Below are 22,650 nucleotides of genomic sequence, written 5' to 3'. Positions count from 1 at the left end.
TGTGTGTTAATAACTTAGCACTGTTTCAGATCATCTTCATCTCTGTGTTTGTCCAGGAGATCTCGCACCTGCAGCTACTCTGGTCCCTCCAGCCCCCATAGGTCAGTAACAACTCTCAGAGACCACAGGAGGCAGTGGCAGTTCTGGGGTACTGTCTGGTTCTTGGGGGAAGGGAAGAGAGAAAGGAAGGGACTCATCATTGCAGACCTCACAAGGGGTCAGGCCCTGGAGAGCGGTGCATGGTCCCTCCCCATACCCTTTTGTCCTATCCACAGAGACCCTAGAGCTCCTTATCTGACAGCCTCCAATGCGCCCAGCAGGAACTCCACTCCCGATCCCCACTCTGGCAGAATGCCAGGCTAGATGCTGGCATGAGGGAGGGCAGAAGTGCATTTCTGGAGGCAGAAGGAAGCGAGGGATGCAGAGAGGAGAGAGGAAAGGGCTGAAGATGGGGATTGGAGATGGAGGCTGTGGTTGGAGCCCTTCTTTGTTCATTGCCAGCATTACCTTCATCTCTGGATGCCCCGGGGTTGCTGCACTTTGTGGACCAGTATCGAGAGCAGTTGATAGCCCGAGTGACATCGGTGGAGGCTGTCTTGGACAAACTGTATGGACAGGTGCTGAGCCAGGAGCAGTATGAGAGGGTGCTGGCTGAGGACACCAGGCCCAGCCAGATGCGGAAGCTGTTCAGCTTGAGCCAGTCCTGGGACCGGAGGTGCAAAGATCAACTCTACCAAGCCCTGAAGGAGACCCATCCTCACCTCATTATGGAACTCTGGGAGAAGGGCAGCAAAAAGGGAGTCCTGCCACTCAGCAGCTGAAGTATGAACACCAGCCCTGGAGTCCTGGCTTTGCCTGACCCTTCTTTGGGTCTCAGTTTCTTTCTCTGCAAACAAGTTGCCATCTGATTTGCCTTCCAGCACGAAAGTAATGGAACTCTGATGATGCCTTTGCTGGGCATTATGTGTCTATGCCAGGGATGCCACAGGGGGCCCCAGTCCAGGTGGCCTAACAGCATCTCAGGGAACGTCCATCTGGAGCTGGCAAGACCCCCACAGACCTCATAGAGCCTCGTCTGGTGGCCACAGCAGCCAAGCCTAGAGCCCTCTGGATCCCATCCAGAAGCAAGGAGGAATAGGAGGGACACGGAACCGTCTGCCTCTGACTGTGTCACAGGGTGAGCCCCAAAACTGGGGTTCAGCGTGGGAGACCACGTGGATTCTTGGCTTTGTACAGGAAGATCTACAAGAGCAAGCTGACATAGTAAAGTGGAGGGAAGTTTATTCAGAAAATACAGGCGTATTACAGCTCTTTGAGAATTTGCCTAGCAGGCTTTCCATTTTTACCAGAAAACCCTTATAAATTAAAATTTTTTTACTTCTATTTTTAAATTTAAGAATTAAAAAATACATAAAAAAGAAAAAGTGAAAATAAAGGAATAAAAAGTTGCATACTCCATTTAGTTTTCAGCTGTTATTCCGTCCAGCCAGCCCAGAAGCAGCCTCCGGGGAATTCCTGCTAGGGACTACTTCAAACCATACCAACATGGGGCTGGCTGGGATTCCAAAAAAAGCAGCACTAAATTCAGAGCAATCCGTCCAAAGCACTGAATAGGGACACTGACACAGAGAGTGGGGTGCAGTGTATCTCCGAGACTAACAGCAAGAGAAAAGGGATTCTACCTACATATTCCTGCAGCAAGAGGGTCAGGTATGCAGTTTGTGGGAGGGTTTAAGGAATGTGGCTCAGGGCTGCAACCAGTTTCCTTCAGTGTTTTTGACAACAACCGAGATACCTTTTTCAGCGCCTCAGAATGTTCAAGGCCTCGGTTTGGGTTCCAGCCTGCTGGGAAGAACCTGCAGCTGGCTGGGTCACAGAGCAGTCAAGTCATTCTGTGATTTTCAGTCAGGTCACAGAAAGAAAGCATGGGTGAAGGGACGTGGGGGATCCGATCTACCTTCTGGACAGATTGACTTTTTTGCTTATATCACATTGGAAACATGTTCAACAAACGTGGCTGACTGTGAGAATCTTCCTCTGGAGATGACACTGTTCCTGAACTTTTGTATCCCAGCTCTTGTAATGGAAGTGGAGTCTAGCAGGACACCCACACTTTGAGAAAAATGTTCTTTACCTAAGATCCAGGGGCTGTTCTCTGGTCTCAGGTAGGATAAGCCTATGGAGGAAGCATAAACAAGGCTGGGAACGGTGGCTCATGCCTGTAATCCCAACACTGTGGGAGGCCAAGGCAGGTGGATCACCTGAGGTCAGGAGATTGAGACCATCCTGGCTAACATGGTGAAACCCTGTCTCTACTAAAAATAAAAATAAAAAAAATTAGCTAGGTGTGGTGGTGGGCACCTGGAGTCCCAGCTACTCGGGAGGCTGAGGCAGGAGAATGGCATGAACCCGGAAGGTGGAGCTTGCAGTGAGCCGAGATCGTGCCACTGCACTCCAGCCTGGGCAACAGAGCGAGACTCCATTGGAAGGAAGGAAGGAAGGAAGTGAGGGAGGGAGGGAAAGAGAAGGAAAGAAGGAAGGAAGGAGGGAGGGAGGGAGGGAGGGAAAGAGAAGGAAGGAAGGAAGGAAGAAAAGGAAGGAAGGAAGGGGAAGGAAAGGAAGGAAGGAAGGAAGGAACCTAGTTTACACCAAGACTCTGGCTTTCCACTTCCAAAAACAAGGAAGCTATGCATAATGAACTTGCTGATTTGAACGAATTTTAGATCAGCTGCCTGGGTCAGCAGTTTTCTGCTAAATGTGGCAGGTGTACAACTTGCAAACTTGCATCTGAATTCGATGTCGTCAACTCTCAAGAGAGAAAAAAAATGCCCTATTTGTTTTAGACCTTCTTTCTTCTCCAAATAGCCAAGGCCCCTCATAGGAGTCCCTCAGAAGCATGGGGTGGGGGGGTTCTTTTAGGACTAAACTATTTGCTTCTATTGCCTTGCACTGCGCATCACATTGCACAGCATAGTGCAATTAATCCATTCTCAAGATAAAACCCTGGATCTCTCTAGAGGAAGCTCTGGTCCTCTTCTCTGATCAGAAGGTTGCAGGTGGAGTCTGGTAGCTCAGGGCCTTCCCAAGGAACCGTCCTACAAGTGTTAGCTCCCAGCTGGAGGTACAATAATTGTTATTGAGCAAGGGAGTCCCCACTTTCCACGCTCCCCAATCCTACTACCCACCTATCAAAGGGGCCACAGAGGGTGAGGTTACCCCCAAGGACTCCAGAATAACTCCTCCTGAAAGGGTAGTCCCACCTCAAACATCTTGTTCCAGGCGGACCAAAAAAAACACATTGAGTGATCCAGGGACATGTGAACTAAAGAAAAAAAAAAAAATCAAGCTTTTAAATAATTAAAGCTAGTTTATTCAGAAGTCTTGCTGAAGACTATAAACTGAGGCCTTAAAGCCCAGGAGTGGTTGTCAGTTGCTCCAAAGCAGTGTCTCAGCCCACTACTCATATGCAAGTGGTGGGGTTCAGTACCTGCAAAATCACATCAGAGTGACCAGGGTGTGGGTGTACAGTGCATCAGTGATCACCAAAGTACATGTGGTTATTGACTGCGGAAGTGATGCAGGAATTTTCTCCGTCATTTTGCCCACCAACCTCCTACTCCCCAAAGCCTCCCACCCCCACCTTCCCACCTAGGCCTTGCTGGGCCAGGATACCTGCCACTGGTGGTATCCCACCCATTCAGCCTGCCCAGGCTGAGTCTGGCTTGCATACTGGCTCAGCCCACCTGTATTACAGCTTGTACCTGAGTTTGGCAGTTCCAGAACTCTTGTCTTGCATCCAAGAAGAATATGCTGCCAGTTGAAGGGAGAAGAACTTTATTGACTTTTGAAACAGCTCTTGGCGGAGAAGGGATGCAGGGTGCGGTGGGGTGGTTCCCCACCCCTGCAGTGGGGTGGTTTTTTCTTCTCTCAGTGTGGCTGGGTCCAGGGCTTTTTATGGACTCAGAATGGGGAGTGCCTGCTGATTGGTTTGTGAGTATGCAAACAAGGTTAAGTGAAGACATCACTGAAAGGTGGGCACGACAGTGTAGAAAACCAATTAGGAAAGGTGAAGGGTAAAACAGGTGAAGGGTGGGGATCAGTCAGAGGAAAGATTCTCAGTCTGGTCTGAGGATTTAACTTGTAGCTTCATTTTCAGGCTTTAAACTATCTTCTGCTTGGAGGTGGGGTTTCACCAGGGACCCACCCCTATCTGCCTAGGCATTTGACTGCCTCATGTCACTATCAGAAGCATAATCACTAACCCTGCCAGATGTTATTTTTATTTATTTATTGAGACAAGGTCTTACTCTGTCACCCAGGATGGAGTGCAATAGGAGAATCACAGCTCACTGCAGCCTCAACCTCCTGGGCTCAGGTAATCTGCTTGCCTCAGACTCCTGAATGGCTGGTAATAGCAGCAGGAGGCAGTAAAATGCCTAGGCAGATAGGGACAGGTCCCCAGCGAAACCCCACCTTTAAGCCAAAGACAGTTTAAAGCCTAGCAACAAGTCCCAGGTAAATCCTTGGACTGGATTGAGAACCTCCCCTCCTGTTTGGGACACCTTCCTCTGACTGATCCTCACCCTTCACCTATTTTACATACACCTACCCTTCCTTAATTGGTTTTTTTACACTATCATGCCCACCTTTGAATGGTGGTTTTGTTTTAGCCTTTATTGCTTACTCACAAACCAATCAGAGTGCACTCCCCATTCTGAGCCCATAAAAGCCCTGGACCCAACCACATTAAGAAAGAGACCACCCTCACATCATCTTCAGCTGAAAGCTGTTTTGTCACTCAATAAAATTCTTCTCTGCCGTCCTCACCCTTCGATTGTCACCATAACCTCATTCTTCTTGGAGGTGGGACAACAACCTGTAACCCACCAAACAGAGGGGGCAAAAGGAGCTATAAGCTGTAGCCCTCCAGTCCTCCACCAGCACCAGGCGGCCATCCCGTGCAACGGGAAGTGGCGGTGGGGATGGGCCAGCCTGGGAGGCATGGGCTGGAGTGGGACGATGGGAACAAACAAACAGAGACCCCACCATTCACAGAAATTTCCAACTGGCAAAGCAGGGTTGAGAAAAATCTTGCATCACTGGGACTACAGGTACATGCCACCACACCCAGTTCGTTCTTGCATTTTTAGTAGAGATGGGGTTTCACCACGTTGCCCAGGCTGGTCTGAACCCAGCTCAGCCTCCCAAAGTGCTAGGATTACAGGCATGAGCCACTGAGCTTGGCCTAGATGTTATTTTATATGTAGAAAAAGAGAAGGTTAGGGACATTTATCTTTAATGGAATACAGGCAAGAGTCTTGCCCCAACCACAAGGTTGGGGGCCCTGTGCTCTATCCTGTTTCATTATCAAAGCATCTTTCCGGAGAGCAGCAGACGTTACAGAGTCAGGGACTTAGTGAAATTATTCTGGCAAACAGAAATGAGCAAACATGGCTTCTCATGTTTGCCACTTTGTCTCAGACATCTGCCCAAATGACAAAACACTTGAGTGCACAAAATAGGATGCAGCAACAGCCCCCAAATAAAGTTAAGAAAAATATCCCCGTGCAAACTGCACCTTATTCTGGTGATGGCAGCTGTCAGTCATTGATTCTTCTTTTCTCTTGGGAAAACAGACAACAAAAGACAGAGAGGTACAGAAACAGAGGCCTAAATGGACTAGAGAGTGTTTTCTCAAATCACCAGGTGACCAAGCAGTGAACGCCCCCAAACCCAAACCAGGGAAGTCCAGTGCCTCACCTATTTTCTTTTTTTTCTTTTTTTTTGAGACGGAGTCTCGCTCTGTCGCCCAGGCTGGAGTGCAGTGGCGGGATCTCAGCTCACTGCAAGCTCCGCCTCCCGGGTATACACCATTCTCCTGCCTCAGCCTCCCGAGTAGCTGGGACTACAAGCGCCGCCACCTCGCCCGGCTAGTTTTTTGTATTTTTTTAGTAGAGACAGGGTTTTACCGCGTTAGCCAGGATGGTCTCGATCTCCTGACCTCGTGATCCGCCCGTCTCAGCCTCCCAAAGTGCTGGGATTACAGGCTTGAGCCACCGCGCCCGGCCTGCCTCACCTATTTTCATTCCCACCCACCCATCCAGCCCTCTTGACCCTCCTAGAGGCCTTGGTGAGCTGAAAGTTTGAGTTCAAGAACACATCAGAGGTTGGTCATAGTGGCTCATGCCTGTAATCCCAGCACTGTGGGAGGCCAAGGTGGGTGGATCACTTCAGGTCAGGAGTTCAAGACCAGCCTGGCCAACATGGCAAAACCCTGTCTCTACTAAAAATGCAAAACTCAGCCAAGTCTTGTGGCACGGGCCTGTAATCTCAGCTATTCGGGAGGCTGAGGCAGGAGAATCACTTGAACTCGGGAGGTGGAGGTTGCAATGAGTCAAGATTGCACCATTGCACTCCAGCCTGGGTGACAGAGAGAGACTCACTCTCAAAAAAAAAAAAAGAAAAAAAAAAAAGGAAGGCATCAGATGGCCCTGTGGAGTGGCTCACGCCTGTAATCCCAGCACTTTGGGAACCTAAGGTGGAGGATCGCCTCAGCCCAGGAGTTCAAGACCAGCCTGGGCAACATACCAAGACCCTATCTTTATGAGACGTTAAATTTTTTTATTTACAAAATTAAAAAAAAAATTTAAACGGCATCAGGTGAAAAGGGAGAGGACAGCTAGGGGCCGGGTGGCCCCCGCGTCGCAGGATAGGTCCAGGCCGCCTGGGCCTCCCATGCCCTCTCACAGCAGCTCCAGCGGTGACCTCATGCGGCCCCGCAGGGCGCGTAGCCCCGGGTGGCGCCACCTGTGAAGCTTTCTCGCCGGTGACGCAGGAGGCCAACTCGCGACCTTCGCAGAAGCCTTGGCCCGAGTGCGGGGGCACAGGATGGGCTCGGCGGACTCGCGTGCGCGCAGCGTGCGGGGCACAAGGGGGCGCGCCGGAACGGAGAGACCCAGGGCACCCACGCGAGGAGGAACTCCGCCACCCGCTAAGCCGCGCAAGCCCCGCGTGTCCCGCCCCCTTCTGCAGAGCTCCCCCTCCCTCATCCCAGCAGGTCCTCACGTTAGTTGCCGGAAGCCTAGGAAATGTATTCCTAAATCCGGAGCCGTCTCCATGGCAGCGAGCCCGGAAGTGGAGCCGGTCTTGGAGTAGGAGAAAGGCCAGACAAAAACAAGTGCGTGGCGGTGGGGGAGACACAGATGCATGTCCGCTTTGGAGCCAGATTTTTTTTTTTTTTTTTTTTTTTTTTTTTTTTTTTTGAGACGGAGTCTTGCTCTGTCACCCAGGCTGGAAGGCTGGAGTGCAATGGCGCAATCTCGGCTCACTGCAACCTCCACCTCCCAGGTTCAAGCGATTCTCCTGCCTCAGCCTCCCGAGTAGATGGGATTACAGGCACCCACCACCACTCCCGGCTAAATTTTTGTATTTTTAGTAGAGACAGGGTTTCACCATGTTGGCCAGGCTGGTCTCGAACTCCTGGCCTCAAGTGATCCGCCCGCCTTGGCCTCCTAAGGTGCTGGGACTACAAGCGTGAGTCACCGTGCCCGGCCTGGATCCGGATTCTGATAGCAACAGCTAGAATTCGAGAGACAGGCAGTGAGCTGGGAATCAAATTATTGACTCTACCACCCATTAAATGTGTGATCTTGAAACAGGTTTTCAGATGTGTAAGAAGGGAATAGTAAAGCTGGCGTCAAACGGTTGTTTGATTAGGTGTGCTCATGAGTGGGAAGTTGTTCTGGGCGAGCTGGTACACAACGCTAGGCAGGCAGTAAATCTTAGCTTCTTTGGGCCTGAGGCTGTTGTAGCTGCCAGTGATAACAGAAGCCACAGAGTATCTGCTTTCAAGCAATTTATATTCCAGTGGCAAGGAGATACGATATACGCACCCACGTCTATAATCCCAGCTCTTTGGGAGGCGAAGATCTGAAGATTGATTAAGACCAGCCTGGGCGACATAGCAAGACCCTGTCTCAAAAATATATATATATTTTTTTCACGCCTGTGATTCCAGCACTTTGGAAGGTCGAGGCTGATGGATCTCCTGAGGTTAAGAGTTCAAGACCAGCCTGGCCAACATGGTGAAACTTCGTCTCTACAAAAATACAAAAATTAGCCGGGCATGATGGCGGGTGCCTGTAATCCCAGCTACTCGGGAGGCTGAGGCAGGAGAATCACTGGTACATGGGAGGCAGAGGTTGCAGTGAGCCAAGATTGTGCCATTGCCCTCCAGCCTGGGCAACAGAGCGAGACTCCATCCCCCCCCAAAAAAAAAAAAAAGTTTTTTAATTAGCCAGGTGTTGTGGCACATGCCTGTATTCCCAGATACTCTGGAGGCTGAGGCAGGAGGATCCCTTGAGCCCAGGCTCCAGTGAGCCATAATCATGCCACTGCATTCCAGCCATGGTGACAGAGCAAGATCCCGTCTCTAAATAAAAATAATTGTCAGGGTGCTTGCCTATAATCCTAGCACTTTGGGAGACTGAGGCCAGGGAATTGCTTGAGTCCAGGAGTTTGAGACCAGCCTGGGCAACATACTGAGACCTTGTCTCTGTTTTAAAAAAGAATAGAAGAAAGATCTTTTTGAATAGAGACACATGGCGACTTCCTGAGAATGGACATGATGGTCGAACAACACATGGAGATGATGGGAATGAGAAGTGCAGGGCAGCAGGGATCATTCTCAACAATGGTGGAAAATTGGAGTCTTCCAGGATCATTGTGTTCAGACTAATCCATCCTGCATGAGGTTTTCTTTCTCTTTAAAGTGGGCCACTTGGAACAGGGAGATGTCCACATGACCCCTGTCAAAGAATGTATTCAAGAATCATGGATTTGGCTGGGCGAGGTGGCTCACGCCTGTAATCTCAACACTTTGGGAGGCTGAGGCAGATGGATCACCTAAAGTCAGGAGTTTGAGACCAGCCTGGTCAACATGGCAAAACCTTGTCTCTACTAAAAATACAAACAAAATTAGCTGGGCGTGGTGGCTCATGCAGTGACCTGAGATTGCACCACTGTACTCCAGCGTAGGCAACAAGAGTGAGACTCCATCTCAAAAAAAAAAAAAAAAAGAATCATGGAATGCTTCCACCAGGCACTCTGATGGATGGTGGGAGCCCTGGGCTGGGCTCAGTGCCTTTCCTGAAGGAATCACTCTGGAGGAGTAGGATTTGCCAGGTGCTAGAACCTGATGGAGGCCATGAGCAATACTTGTCTCAATGGTGGGATAACTACGGATTTAAACTTTGAGCCATGCACACACGCTGGTCCAGGCCCCAGTCCTGGAGCAAGAAGGAAGCAGGGGAAGCAGGGGAAGCAGGGGAAGGAAAATGGTCCTCTGGAACCTGTGATCACCTGTGTTGTGTCAGGCTGTATGATTGCGGGACCCGTGAGTGAGTGCTACTCGCAGGTTAGCCCCAGGCAGGTAGGAATGAGAAGGAGGAGAACAGGAGGAGAAGAGGAATGGCCAGACAGGAGCATGACTGCTGGAGAGAACCTGAAGAGAAGGCTGGCAGTAGTATGGACATTGTGCTATTGGTCAGGAGTCCTGCGGTGTTCTTGGTTTCCTAGCAACTGCTGTTAAGCAGGTAGTTGCTAGGCAATGTGGGGCCATCCCGGCGGTTAGGTGTGGACCTTTGTCTGCGTGGGCATCAATCAGACCATCACAGAGTATTGTTAATCCTGAAAATGGCCACTGGGTCCATTACTTAGACTTTTTTCATCTGTTAATTGCCTTCGTTGCACAGAAACTAATATAACCATGGTGTACAAGTTCTGGTCAAATGAGAAAGAAGTCACCCCAGGATCTCATTATCCAAACAATACAAAAATTCTGTCTTTCCTCTTTCCATTCCAGTCTTTCTCTGCAGGAACACTTTTTCATCTTGTTAGCATCCTAGTACATGAGGTTTTAAATCTTGTTGTTTTTTTTTTTTTTGACTTTGATTTGGATCATCACAAGCATCCCTCAAGCTACTTAAGGGTTTTCAGGATAATCTTCCCCTGATGACTGCATGACTCCTTGCAGTAGATATATCATTTAATTAACTATTCTCCTCTTGTTCTGACATTGAGTTTGCTTCCAATTTTTTGCCACGATAAGTAGTACTGCAATACATGTCTTTCTGCAGAGAGCTTTTCTTTATCCTTTAGATCACTGTCTTGAAGTCAATACTAAGGGATAGGATGATTGTATCAAAGGACATCAGTAGTCTCATGACTTTTTATATTTTGCAATAGCTTCCCTCATGCTGGATGCAGTGGCTCAAGCCTGTAATTCTCACACTTTAAGAGGCTAAGAAGGAGGATCACTTGAGGCCAGGAGTTCAAGGCCAGTCTAGGCAACATAGCAAGACTCTGTCTCTACAAAACAAATTTATTTTATTTTTTATTTTTCTTTTGAGACAGCGTCTTGCTCGGTCACCCAGGCTGGAGTGCAGTGGTGCAATCTCAGCTCACTACAACCTCTGCCTCCTAGGTTCAAGTGATTCTCCTGTCTCAGCCATCTGAGTAGCTGGGATTACAGGTGCACACCACCATACCCAGCTAATATTTTTTTTTTTTCTGAGACCGAGTCTCACTCTGTCCCCCAGGCTGGAGTGCAATGGCACGATGTCAGCTCACCACAACCTCTGCCTCCATGGTTCAAGCAATTCTCCTGCCTCAGCCTCCTGAGTAGCTAGGATTACAGGCGTGCGCCACCATGCCTGGCTAATTTTTGTATTTTTAGTAGAGATGGGGTTTCAATCTTTTCGGCCAGGCTGGTCTCGAACTCTTGACCTTGTGATGTGCTCACCTCAGCCTCCCAAAGTGCTGGGATTACAGATGTGAACCACTGTGCCCACCCGCTGGCTAATTTTTTTCTTTTTTCTTTTTTTTTTTCCTTTTTTTTGAGACAGAGTCTCGCTTTGTTGCCCAGGCTGGGGTGCAGTGGTGCAATCTCAGCTCACTGCAACCTCTGCCTCCCAGATTCAAGCAATTCTCTTGCCTCAGCCTCCTGAGTTTCCAGTAGCTGGGACTACAGGCACGTGCCACCATGCCTGGCTAATTTTTTGTATCTTTAATATAGACGGGGTTTCACCGTGTTAGCCAGGATGGTCTCGATCTCTTGACCTTGTGATCCACCAACCTCAGCCTCCCCGTGGGATTATAGGCGTGAGCCAACACGCCCAGCCAATTTTTGTATTTTTAGTAGAGACAGGGTTTCACCATGTTTCCCAGGCTCGTCTGGAACTCCTGGACTCAAGCAATCTGCCCGCCTCGGCCTCCCAAAGTGTTGGGGTTACAAGCGTGAGCCACCATGCCTGGCTGAATTTCTTGATTCTTTAATGGCTGGTTTTTGTTTTCTTTTGATTTTAGAAGGCCTTAATTTGAAGACCTTTAATTTAATTTAATTTATTTGAAGACAGTTTGAGGGAGAACAAAATGTCCTCACGGTTATTTTTTCCTTACTTTAGTTGAATGTATCTGTAATATAATTTATGATTATAACCATTTTTAAGTGTAAGCACATTCACCTCGACGTGCTACGATCACCACTGTCCAACTCCAGAACTTTCTCATCTTCCTTAATTGAAATTCTGTACCCATTAAATAATAATTCCCCATTCCTGCCTCCTTTCAGCCCCTGGAAACCACTATTCTGCTTTCTGTCTCTTTAAATTTGACTGCTCTAGAAACCTTGTATAAGTGGAATCATACAATCATTGTCTTTTTGCGCTTGCTTCTTTCATTTATCACAAAGTGTTCAAAGTTCATCCATGGTATTGCATGTGTCAGAATTTCCTTTTTATTTATTTATTTATTTATTTCTTGTTTTTTAATTTTAATTTTTTTTTTTTTTTTGAGATGGAGTTTCGCTCTTGTTGCCCAGTCTGGAGTGCAGTGGTGCAGTCTCAGCTCACTGCAACCTCCATCACCTGGGTTCAAGCCATTCTCCTGCCTCAGCCTCCCAAGTAGCTGGGATTACAAGTGTCCACCATCATGCCTAGCTAATTGTGTGTGTGTGTGTGTGTGTGTGTGTGTTTAGTAGAGACGGGGTTTCACCATGTTGGCCAGGCTGGTCTCAAACTCCTGACCTCAGGTGATCTCTCGCCTCGGCTTCCCAAAGTGCTGGGATTACAGGCATGAGCCACTGCACCTGGCCAGAATTTCCTTCCTTTTAAGGTAGGAAAACATCCCATTGTATGTCTATGCCACATTTTGGTTATCTATTCATCTGTTGATGGACACGTGTGTTGCGTCCACGTTTTGGCTATTGTGAATAGTGCTGCTGTGAACGTAGCTGTACAGATGTCTCTTTGAAACCTTGTTTTCAACTCTTTTGGGTATACACCCAGCAGGGGAATTGCTGGATTATCCTCACAGTTCTTAACCATTTAGTGTGGGTCAGCTTCTGGGTGGATAGAGGAATGAAAGGAGGAGAAGAATGATGTTGCTGAATTGGCTGTTTGACAATTTTTTTTTTTTTTTTTTTTTTTTTTTTTGAGACAGAGTTTTGTTCTTGTTGCCCAGACTGGAGTGCAATGGTACGATCTCGGCTCACTGCAACCTCCACCTCTTAAATTCCAGCAATTCTCCTGCCTTAGCCTCCCAGGTAACTGGGATTACAGGCACCCACTCCCACGCCCGGCTAATTTTGTATTTTTAGTAGAGACGGGGTTTCACCATGTTGGTCGGGCTGGTCTCGAACTCCTGACCTCAGGTGATCCACCCGCATCAGCCTCCCAAAGTGCTGGGATTACAGGTGTGAGCCACCGCGCCTGACCCTGTTTGATGATTCTTGTTCTATAGGGGCGGCACAAAGAGAAGAGGACAGAGCACAAGTAACCAAATCTGTTCTCTCTGAGGAAGATCATATGCAGAGAGCCGAGGTCTGTGTGTGTGAAAGAAAACGGGGAAGAGGATGAAAATGTCCAGAGTGGTGAGTTCTGCTGGGCCCTGGAATGCAGCTGAGATGCTGGAAGCGCTGAGTTCTCTCTAGTGGGAGAAAACACACCGTGGAAAGCTAAACATCTGATGCAGAACCACAGCACTGAGCAGGAAGAAGCCATCCGTGCCCAGCTAGGCTAAACTAGACCTGCTGTAGGCTGTGAGTAGGACCAGCTTCCTGGAGGTGCAGCCTGCGCAATGGCAGTAGGCCCCCATGCTTGGGGTTTAATGCATGGCAGTCACTGCCTTGAAATTCTTAATAATTGTATCTTTGAATGTGTGCTTTGTAAGTGAAGTCTGATGGGACCTGGAGCGTGCATAGGGGCAGGAAGGGAGGATAGGGAGGCTTGGAGCCACAGCTCATGTGGAATCCCGCCTGCCAGGTGCCACCTCACAGCCCCCAGACAGGTTCTTGACTTCCCGCTGTCTGCCCCATGGAGCCCCAGGCTTTACTCAGCCTCCCCTTCTCTGCCTTGCTCAGCAATCACTGCTACCCCTATCCCCAGCAGGGGACTGGGTGGAGCACAGGGATGGTCAGCATTGGGTGTGAGCTCCCAGAAGCCTCTCAGGGTGGGGCAGGCAGCTGACCCTGCATTGGGCTAGAAGTACCACAGCACCTTCAGCAGGTGACTAGGCCTATCCAGGCACATCCTGGTGTAGAGGTTGCAATACACTTGGAGGTTTCCCATCAACGGTGGGTTTGGGTAGTGGACCTGTGGAAAGGGGAGATTCCTGGCTTGACTTCCCTTCTCCTAGCCAGGGCATGCACAGAAATTAGAAATTGGCAGGAGAGAAATTCAGCAGCCAGTTTCAAAGCAACCATGGTTTCCAGGATAACAAACAGCTCTAGCCCAGGCAGCAGAGATTCCTGCAAGGTCCTTCTCTCCCACCCACCCATGGACACATACATCCCACCACCACCGCCACCGAAGCTTGTTTCCTCAGCTGGGCATGAACACTTCGAGCTAAAAGTGGCCTTGGTGAATTTTGCCTCTTGCTCTGTGCACACATTCTAAAGGGACCAAGTCTGTTTTGCTGCAGGGTGAGGCCCAGGATGTGACCTGGGAAAGGCTAACAGGACACCATCTTTGATGGTGAGCAAGCCTGGGGTGGGTAGCTGAAGGGGTGGGGATTGGGAGGTATACCTCTTACCCTTGGGTCAGAGAGACATGGGTTAGAACCCCACCAGTCAGTATTTTATTCTATTTTATTTTATTTTATTCTATTCTAGTATAGTCTATATTTTTTTGAGACAGAGTCTCAGTCTATCACCCAGGTTGGTGTGCGGTGGTGCGATCTCAGCTCGCTGCAACCTCCGCCTCCCAGGTTCAAGCGATTCTCATGCCTCAGCCTCCCGAGTAGTTGGGATTATAGCATGCACCACCATGCCTGGCTAATTTTTGTATTTTTAGTAGAAGGTGGTTTTGCCATGTTGACCACACTGGTCTCGAACTCCTGACCTCGGGTGATCCACCCACCTCAGCCTCCCAAAGTGTTGGGATTACAAACGTGAGCCACCACACCCGGCCCCCAGCAGTCAGCATTAGCAGCAGATTTTAGATTCCTTCACTTCTCAGCCTCAGTTTCCTCATTGGAACATTGGAGAAAATACTGGTGCCCAATTTAGGGGGTCATGAAAATGAAGTGAGACCATCTCTGCAGAAATGTTGGGCACAGTTCCTAGCACACAGTCAGTGCTCAGTGATTGCTGCTGCTGCTGTTATGATCCATGTGTGTCCTAGGATTCCTCATAGAGGGGGTCACCAACACGGTCAACTGGCCATTGTTCAGATCCAGGCTTTGGCCTCAAATCCCTGATTCCTATTGACTCAGACAGTGTATCTTTCTTCCAGAGGCAGAATGAATCCCTAAATGGATGAAGAAAACCTATCAAAGTATAGCCCAGGAGCAAAGATCCTTCTAGAAGAGGCCTCTCTCACCTATGAGAGGGGTATGTACTCTGGGCAGGTCCCAGAAACAGGAGCTAAAGGCAACCTTTGTCCATTTGGGGTCTTTTTTTTTTTTTTTTTTTTTTTTTGAGATGGAGTCTGGCTCTGTTGCCCAGGCTGGAGTGCAGTGGCCGGATCTCAGCTCACTGCAAGCCCCGCCTCCCGGGTTCACGCCATTCTCCTGCCTCAGCCTCCCGAGTAGCTGGGACTACAGGCGCCCACCACCTCGCCCGGCTAATTTTTTTTGTATTTTAGTAGAGACGGGGTTTCACCGTGTTAGCCAGGATGGTCTCGAACTCCTGACCTCGTGATCCGCCCGTCTCGGCCTCCCAAAGTGCTGGGATTACAGGCTTGAGCCACCGTGCCCAGCCCCATTTGGGGTCTTTTGGCGGATGCTGGCTCCAGGCCCTGGACTCATGAGATTTTTCCTGGAACACTCAGGTGCCAAGCAGAGAGTGAAGTTGTAGCTTGGGACCTTCTGGTAACTGTCCTGTCAGGGACGTCTACGGGTCCTAAAGTCCCTGGCCTGGGACAAAGTTAGCTCTTGTTGCTGGGCATAGGCATAGCTTGCACCAGGGTGAGGCCATGGAGTAAGTCAAGCTCTCTCAATTCCTGACAGATAGAGCCCCCAGGGGTCACCTGGGCTGGGACCAGCACTGTTTTGCAATATATTCATTTCTGTACACATACACCAGGTAAAAAATAACAAGGTATCCTAGAGACACCTGGGCCTCTGCTGTCTGAGCTCCGGATTTAGCCTCACATCTTCTCAATATGCAAAAGGCCCTGCAGTTACTAAAGCATTTTTAACACCTGCACTCCTCACCTACACCCAGCTCCGCCGCAGTAAGCCTTTGCGTGGTTCTGCCCGAGACCCTCTTGGTTACTGAGACCTCCCCACTACCTGCTCCTACTTAAACCTCATAGGTCAGTTTGGGTGACTTTCTCAATGCCACAGCCTTACGTAAAGCTCTTCCATCCCACTCTACATACCCTTCCATTCCACCCTGAAAACCCTCCCATTGCACCCTACACACCCTTTCATTCTAGCCTCACACCCTTCCATTCATCCATCACACAATTCCATTTCACCCTTCACACCCTTCCATTCTAGCCTCACACCCTTCCATTCATCCGTCACGCAATTCCATTTCACCCTTCCTACCCTTCCATTCCATTGTTCACACCATTTCATTACAACCTTCCTATTCTTCCACTCCACCTTACACACTTTGTATTCCATCCTTGACACTCTTCCAGTCCACTACGTGTCCTTCTGTTTCTCTCTTCACATTTTCCATTCCACCCTAAGCATCCTCCCATTTCACCCTTCACACCCTTCAATTCCACCCTTCACACCCCTCCATGACATCCTTCAAGCTCTTCCATTGCACCCTAAACATCCTCCCATTCCACTTTTCAAACTCTGGTCCTTCCATGTCCTTCCATTCTGCCTTTTGCAACCTTCCATTCCATTCTTCACATTCTTTCACTCCACCTAAACCATCCTTCCATTCCACCCTCCATACCTTTCCATTTCACCCTTCATATACTTCCATCCGACTGGGCACAGTGGCTCATGCCAGTAATCCTAGCACTTTGGGAGGCCGAGGCAGGTGGATCACTTGAGGTCAGGAAGTTCGAGACCAGCTTGGCCAATGTGGTGAAACCCTGTCTCTACTACAAACACCAAAAATTAGCCAGGTGTGATGGTGTGCGCATGTAATCCCAGCTACTCAGAGGCTGAGGCAGGAGAATCGCTTGAACCCAGGAGGCGGAGGTTGCAGTGAGCTGAGATCGCTCAACTGTACCCCAGCCTGGACAACAGAGCAAGACTCTGTCTCAAAAAAAAAAAAAAAAAAAAAAAGGAACTGCACCATTTTACATTCCCAGGATCACAGATGAGGGTTCCATCTTCTCCTCATCCAGCCAACTGGAAGCCCTTTTAGCTGAGGGGGTTAAGCTGTGAGAACCAGAGTTTGCTGCTGCCATTATTCACTGCATCATTCATTCAGCAAAAATCTGAGTACCTACCACTACCTAGTAGGCTCTGGCCATGCAAGAAGTTGCTGGCAATGCTGTAAGATAGAGAGGGATAGCACCCTGGTTACAGTGTTTCAGCACCCTGGCCTTGGTTCACCCCCGGCCTTTCACTTGCAGGAGGCAGGGAGTTGTCTGATGCAGTTTGGATTTGCTGCAACTAACAAAGCCGGCCAGCGGACCCCTCCAATCTACTGGGACTCAAATAAACCCAAGTGATTGTTCTCCCTCCATTCCAGGAGGGAACACCAGCCGGCCTTGGAACCTCAGGTGCAACAGAGACGCCAGGAGATGCTAGTGCGCAGCAGCTTGTGGCAGTACCAGTGAAGCCAGAGATGGCTTGGTGGATGACAAGGAGGCCTGAGTAGACCCCAGGTGGGTCTGAGAAATGGGCTTAGGTGAGGCAGGTCTTTGAAGGATTTGTTCTTAATCATATGTGAGATGCTCAAAAGGCTGGAGTCCTGCTTTTGTGGGTGAAGAGCAAGAAGAGAAAACAGGTTGTACAGATACAGATGTAGATGGAGAGACAAAAAAAAAAAAGGAGGAAGGCAGAGAAATGCACCAATTCTTTAGCTGTATTATCTCCGGACGTTGGGATGGTGGGAGGCTTTATTTTACACTGATTTTGCCTATACTGTTTTCTCAATTTCCAGTTTTCTACGAAGATGATGTGTTAGCTTTTTCACGTATTAAGATTAAAATTTAAAACAGACCACACAATAAATATTTCGTTTAAAAGGAGAAATATGCCCTGGGGAAGCTCCCCACGCAGCTGAGAGCCTGGCTGGTTGCATTTCGGCTTCTTAGGTGCCAAGCCTGCTCGTGCCCCGGGGTCCCAGCCAGCCGGGGTCCCAGGAAGCTCCCTCTTCCTCCCCCTTGCGCCGCCAGTCTGGTTGCCATGGAGACAAACCTTGCTGCGCAAAGACTGCCGAGCCGCCGGCCGGGGAGCTGGAACCCGGCGAGCCAGCGTCTGCAACAGGCTGGGGGCGGAAGGAGGAGCCAGACGAAGCTGCGCCTCCGCTGAGAGGCCCGGCGGACCCTGCAGAGGCCCCCTGCCCCTCTGGCTCCGCCCCCACCCGGGGCTGTAGAAATACAGCCGCAGCCCAGACCACCGCCCACTGCGCTGCGACCCAGAGCCAGCTGACCCACCTACCCGCGATCCTGCCCATGGCTGACGGACTCTTTCAGCGCAGACCCTGGGGTCCCGAGCAGATTCGCCCGGACCCCGAGTCCGAAGGCCTGTTTGACAAGCCTCCCCCGGAAGACCCTCCTGCTCCCCGTGCGCCCAGGTCCGCGTCGGCCGCGGGCAAGAAGGCTGGTCGGCGCGCGGGCGGGAGGGCGCAGGGGGGCCGCGCCGGGCAGCCCCCGAAGGCCGCATCGCGCCCCCAGCCCAAGGAGGAGGCGCCTCCACTGGTCGAGGGCTGCTATCTCGACCATTTTCCTCACCTCTCCATCTTCATCTACGCAGCCATCGCCTTCTCCATCACCTCCTGCATCTTTACCTATATCCATTTACAGCTTGCCTGAGTGGCCAGCGCGGGACGGGGTGGGCGCAGGACCGAGCGGGGAGGGAAAGGGAAAACAGGGCTCGGCATTTTGTGTTTTGGAACACACCCCCTTCATGTAGCTTTCGATGCTTCTTTCCTTCTTTGTTGTCACTATCTTTATCTATCAGTAGGAAAGTACAAAGTAGCTGCAGGCAATGAAAGAAGGGTGCTGTTTGCACCTGCAGGTTAGGGGTGGGGGCGTTTAGAATTCTGGGGTGTGATTGAACCCCGTTTATAATTAGGAGAATGTCGCTGGACCCCTACCACTCTGTGACGCGGGGGCACGCGCAGGGAGCCCATCATTTTGTGTTTGGGGAGCTCAGAGTGCGCCCAACCTTGGATTCTTTAAGGGATGAGCCAGACCCAGACCCGCGGCCTTCTAGAGAGGGTCCCGCGGGGAGGGTCGGCGCCCTGGCCCGGGCTGGGCCGGAGCCCTGTGATGCTGCATCGCCCCCAGGAGGAGCCGGCTGTGCCCTGGAGTTGGCGCGGCCGAGAGAGGACAAGACCGCGCCGTAGGCGTAGCTGGAGGGCGGGACTCGGTAAGTGGCTTTCGTCGGGGTTTCGTGCTGCGCCCCCAGGGGCTCTGGCTGACCACAACTGTGCGTTTTTCCTGCCTTAGACTTTGTTGTCGCTGCCTGGAGGAGCCGGAGGAGCTGTCTTACCAGGAGATCACGCCCTGGAAGTGTCCGGGACTCGCGGGACCTGTGGCTGCAAACCCCACTGGGACGCAGGCCCAGAGCTGGCGCACTCCTCAGGATGAGATTCTGGGGCCCTAGCCGGGGTCCACGGGAGGGCTGTCCTTGGGGACTCTAGGATGGCTTCGTTCTGGCCCGGAGCCTTTCTGGAGCTGTGGCACCCAAGACAAAAGGGGCTGAGGGATGTGTCATTGACAAGAGTTAGTGCGGGAAAACCACCTGAGCCCTAGGGGTTTGTCATCTTAGACTCAAAAGGCTTAATACCAGAAACCACTTTGGCAAGATATTTACCCACCGGCCATCTCTGTTTACTCATGAATGTTAAATGTCAAAACGCAGCGCTGTAACCCTGCATAGTCTTTACTTGCAAATGTCTGTAATCTGTAATTGTGATACCTCTGATGGAATAAATTATCTCTTTTTCAGTCTCCTCTATATTCAGTTCTCCATTAATTTCCAACTCTGCAGTGGACCCTGCCCAACTTCCTAGTCTGCTCCACAGCATTCCCTACTGTCCCTCCAAAACAGACTTAACCCCATGACCCAGTATTCCAAAATGTAGCCTCTCCCTCCACTGAATAGCTACAAGGCCCTTCGATGGCATCTTTCTCCACATCCGGTCCTCACAACATGCCGGTATCCGAGTCTACCGTCCTTTTATGGCAGATCAGCCACTATCCCATTGTGGCATCACCTACTGCCCCTCAGTATTTAGTCTCCACTTGCTTCCTTTACGAAAACCAAGTACAGTCCCCCAGCTAAGCTCTGGAATTTGCCCCGTGGGTCTTTACAAGCTCCCCGTTTTCCAATATCAGGGCCTTGCCATTTCTCGGTTCTGACTTCCCATAATCCCATATCACTCTGTGCCTTGATATCTTGTCCCCGGACACTTATTTCAGTGCCACAAGTATGACATCCAGTGTTCCCAATGTCAGCTTGTGCTTTACAATCACACTTTACTACAACAATTTCCCCACAGCAATCGGTGGCACTATTTCCCAAAATTACGTCTCCAGGCCGGGCGCCGTGGATCACGAGGTCAAGAGATTGAAACCATCCTAGCTAACATGGTGAAACCCCATCTCTGCTAAAAATACAAAAAAAAAAAATTAGCCTGTGGTGGTGACCAGCGCCTGTAGTCCCAGCTACTCGAGAGGCTGAGGCAGAAGAATGGCGTGAACCCGGGAGGCGGAGCTTGCAGTGAGCGGAGATCGCACCCCAGTACTCCAGCCTGGGCGACTGAGCAAGACTCCGTCTCAAAAAAAAAAAAAAAAAAAAAAAAAAATTTGTCTCCAAAGGACCACAATATTTATCCCTCACTGGTTTCCAGCTTTCAAACTTAGATATTCGATCTTCTGCTATCTCTTAGTATTAAGTACTCGCGGACTCCCAACATATAGCCTAGCGCTCTCCAAACATTTGATCTCATTATCTCCCTTTCACACATCCCCTGTTATCTCTCATCCAGTCCCGCAGGGACTACTCAGGATATGATCCCCCAGCTTCCTTTCCTCAGCCAATCTCCTGACAGTAGACTCGTCCCTCTCTTCCCAAAACCAAAGTTCCCTGTTCCTCAACATTCGATCACTGTTCCACAATATCATGGCCCTTTTTGTGCCAACAAATCTGGGCCTCTGTTTTCTTTTTTTTTTTTCCCCCCTGAGATGAGGTCTCTCTCTGTGGTGCAGTGGCCAGCTCACTGCAACCTCCCCCTCCCGGGTTCAGGCGATTCTCATCCCTCCCCCTCCCAATTGGCTGGGACTACAGGTGCGTGCCTCCATGCCCAGCTATTTTTTTTTTTTTTTTTTTTTTTTTTTTGAGACTGAGACTCACTCTGTGCCCCAGGCTCGAATACAGTGGCCTGATCTTGGCTCACTGCAACCTCTGCCTACTGGGTTCAAACAATTCTCCTGCCTCAGCCTCCCGAGTAGCTGGCATTACAGGTATATGCCACCACGCCCGGCTAACTTTTTTTGTATTTTTAGTAGAGACAGGATTTCACCATGTTGGCCAGGCTGCTATTGAACTCCTGACCTCAAGTGATCCACCCGCCTCAGCCTCCTAAAGTGCTGGGATTACAGGTATGAGCCACTGTGCCCAGTCTGGGCCTCCATTTTCTACCCCAAATTCCAACACCTAGTTCCCATGACTATACTGTTATTAGATCCTATTGCCTCTACAATCTTAATATTGGCTTCAATATTCTCCTAAATATCCAGCCCCATTTGATCCCCTTATTTCAGTATTCATTGCATTGTTCCCCCTACTTGATTATTGTCTCAATATTGTACTCCAATCTTCCTTGACATTCACCCCATCCCTGCTGTCTCCAATATTAAACTCACTCCAGCCCCCGAATTCATTTTCTTTCCATACCCCCATATTCTCTCCTATCAGCCCATCTCTCTTCCCTATGCTTCTCCCGATTTCACTCTCCTTCAAATTCCTGGTTCCATAGAGCTCCAGTACCTGGCCTGTATTTTCTAATCAATATTAAATTTCCATTACTCTCACATCATCTACACAATGAGATACTACTTCACACTCTAAGTATTTTAAGTGTACACTTAATTTGTACACTTCAATGTGTACACACAATAAGTGTGTACTTTTAGTGTCATCATGCGTCTAAGCTGGCCAATTTTCCTCTTATATAGTTTGAGTTATAGTTTAGGTATCCCAGGAATATGTGATCACGTGTCTCTCTACTGCCCGCCTAATTTTACTGTTACTGCTTACCTGTATTGAGCTTGCAACTGTCCTCCAATTTCTGGGCGTCCAGTAAGAGTTTCCTTTGTCCAGAATATCAAGTGTTTCCCTGTCTGCTTAGTATACACAGACAGCCTTTTAGACCATAAAAACAAATGGGCCCCCAAGTCAGGTGCAGTGGTGCATTCCTGTAGTCCCAGTTACTTGAGAGGCTGATGCAGGAGGATCGCTTGAGGCCAGACATTTGAAACCAGCTAGGCAACATGGCAGAGACCCCATCTCCAAATAAAACAAAACGAAAAACCAAACAAACAAGGACCCATTTTTGGGGTCCTTGTGCCGTGCTGCTCAAGAATCAATTGCTAGAGTCTTATTAGCCTGGCAGGGGTCACATGCCCATCTTTGGCTAAAAGGCAGAAGAGTCATCTTAATAGGCAATCCTATGAAAATAGCATGCAATAGGAAAGGAATAGTTCCCAGAGGAAGATTGAAGAGCCATGGATGCTAAGCAGGTAAAAATATTAGATATCCAGTAAACTGACTTCCGGTAAGTCACAAAGGATGAAGGCAACGCCAACGCCAACTGTTTTGGGCAATTTGAGTTGTCAGTCATAGGTAAATAGATGGTGATGGTGAAGTAAGCAGTGGTTTCTGAATATCATGGAACAGTAGTAAGTTTAAGTTGTTGAGAAACAGTTGAAATTTAGCTATTTGAAACAGTAGAAACTGATACTGGGAAAATGGATTAATTTTTTTTTTTTTTTTTTGAGACAG

General features: G+C 49.5%; 2 protein-coding genes and 1 non-coding gene across 7 annotated transcripts in view; all 3 read left to right on the top strand.

Annotated features, from left to right (window-relative positions):
• NLRP1 (NLR family pyrin domain containing 1) overlaps window positions 1–1,458 on the top strand; it is a 54,437-nt gene extending 52,979 nt beyond the window's left edge. For 3 of the 5 annotated variants that reach the window (XM_025362387.1, XM_025362386.1, XM_025362383.1), the window contains 2 exons: window positions 57–101; window positions 502–1,458. In XM_025362387.1, coding sequence (XP_025218172.1) covers window positions 57–101; window positions 502–821 — 365 coding nt within the window. In that variant the 3' untranslated portion in view covers window positions 822–1,458. The remainder of the gene's footprint in view (window positions 1–56; window positions 102–501) is intronic. The other 2 variants (XM_025362385.1, XM_025362384.1) reach the window with 1 other exon arrangement.
• Window positions 1,298–1,358, top strand: LOC112610451. Its single transcript, XR_003116352.1, has one exon. It is a non-coding gene; the product is annotated as a U7 small nuclear RNA (small nuclear RNA).
• Window positions 1,459–17,900: 16,442 nt separating the features above from the next.
• LOC112609525 lies at window positions 17,901–19,602 on the top strand. The gene is made up of 2 exons (XM_025362388.1): window positions 17,901–19,011; window positions 19,092–19,602. Exon 1 carries the CDS (start codon window positions 18,093–18,095, stop codon window positions 18,450–18,452), a length of 360 nt encoding a protein of 119 aa, XP_025218173.1. The 5' UTR covers window positions 17,901–18,092; the 3' UTR covers window positions 18,453–19,011; window positions 19,092–19,602.
• Window positions 19,603–22,650: the final 3,048 nt, after the last annotated feature.

Source organism: Theropithecus gelada, chromosome 16, assembly GCF_003255815.1.
Source record: "Theropithecus gelada isolate Dixy chromosome 16, Tgel_1.0, whole genome shotgun sequence".
Taxonomy (NCBI): domain Eukaryota; kingdom Metazoa; phylum Chordata; class Mammalia; order Primates; family Cercopithecidae; genus Theropithecus; species Theropithecus gelada.
This window is presented reverse-complemented; position numbering and strand designations above follow the sequence as displayed.

Bases quoted from the DNA above. Each gene is read 5' to 3' on its own strand.
- LOC112609525 (XM_025362388.1), top strand. From the start codon at position 18,093: ATGGCTGACGGACTCTTTCAGCGCAGACCCTGGGGTCCCGAGCAGATT.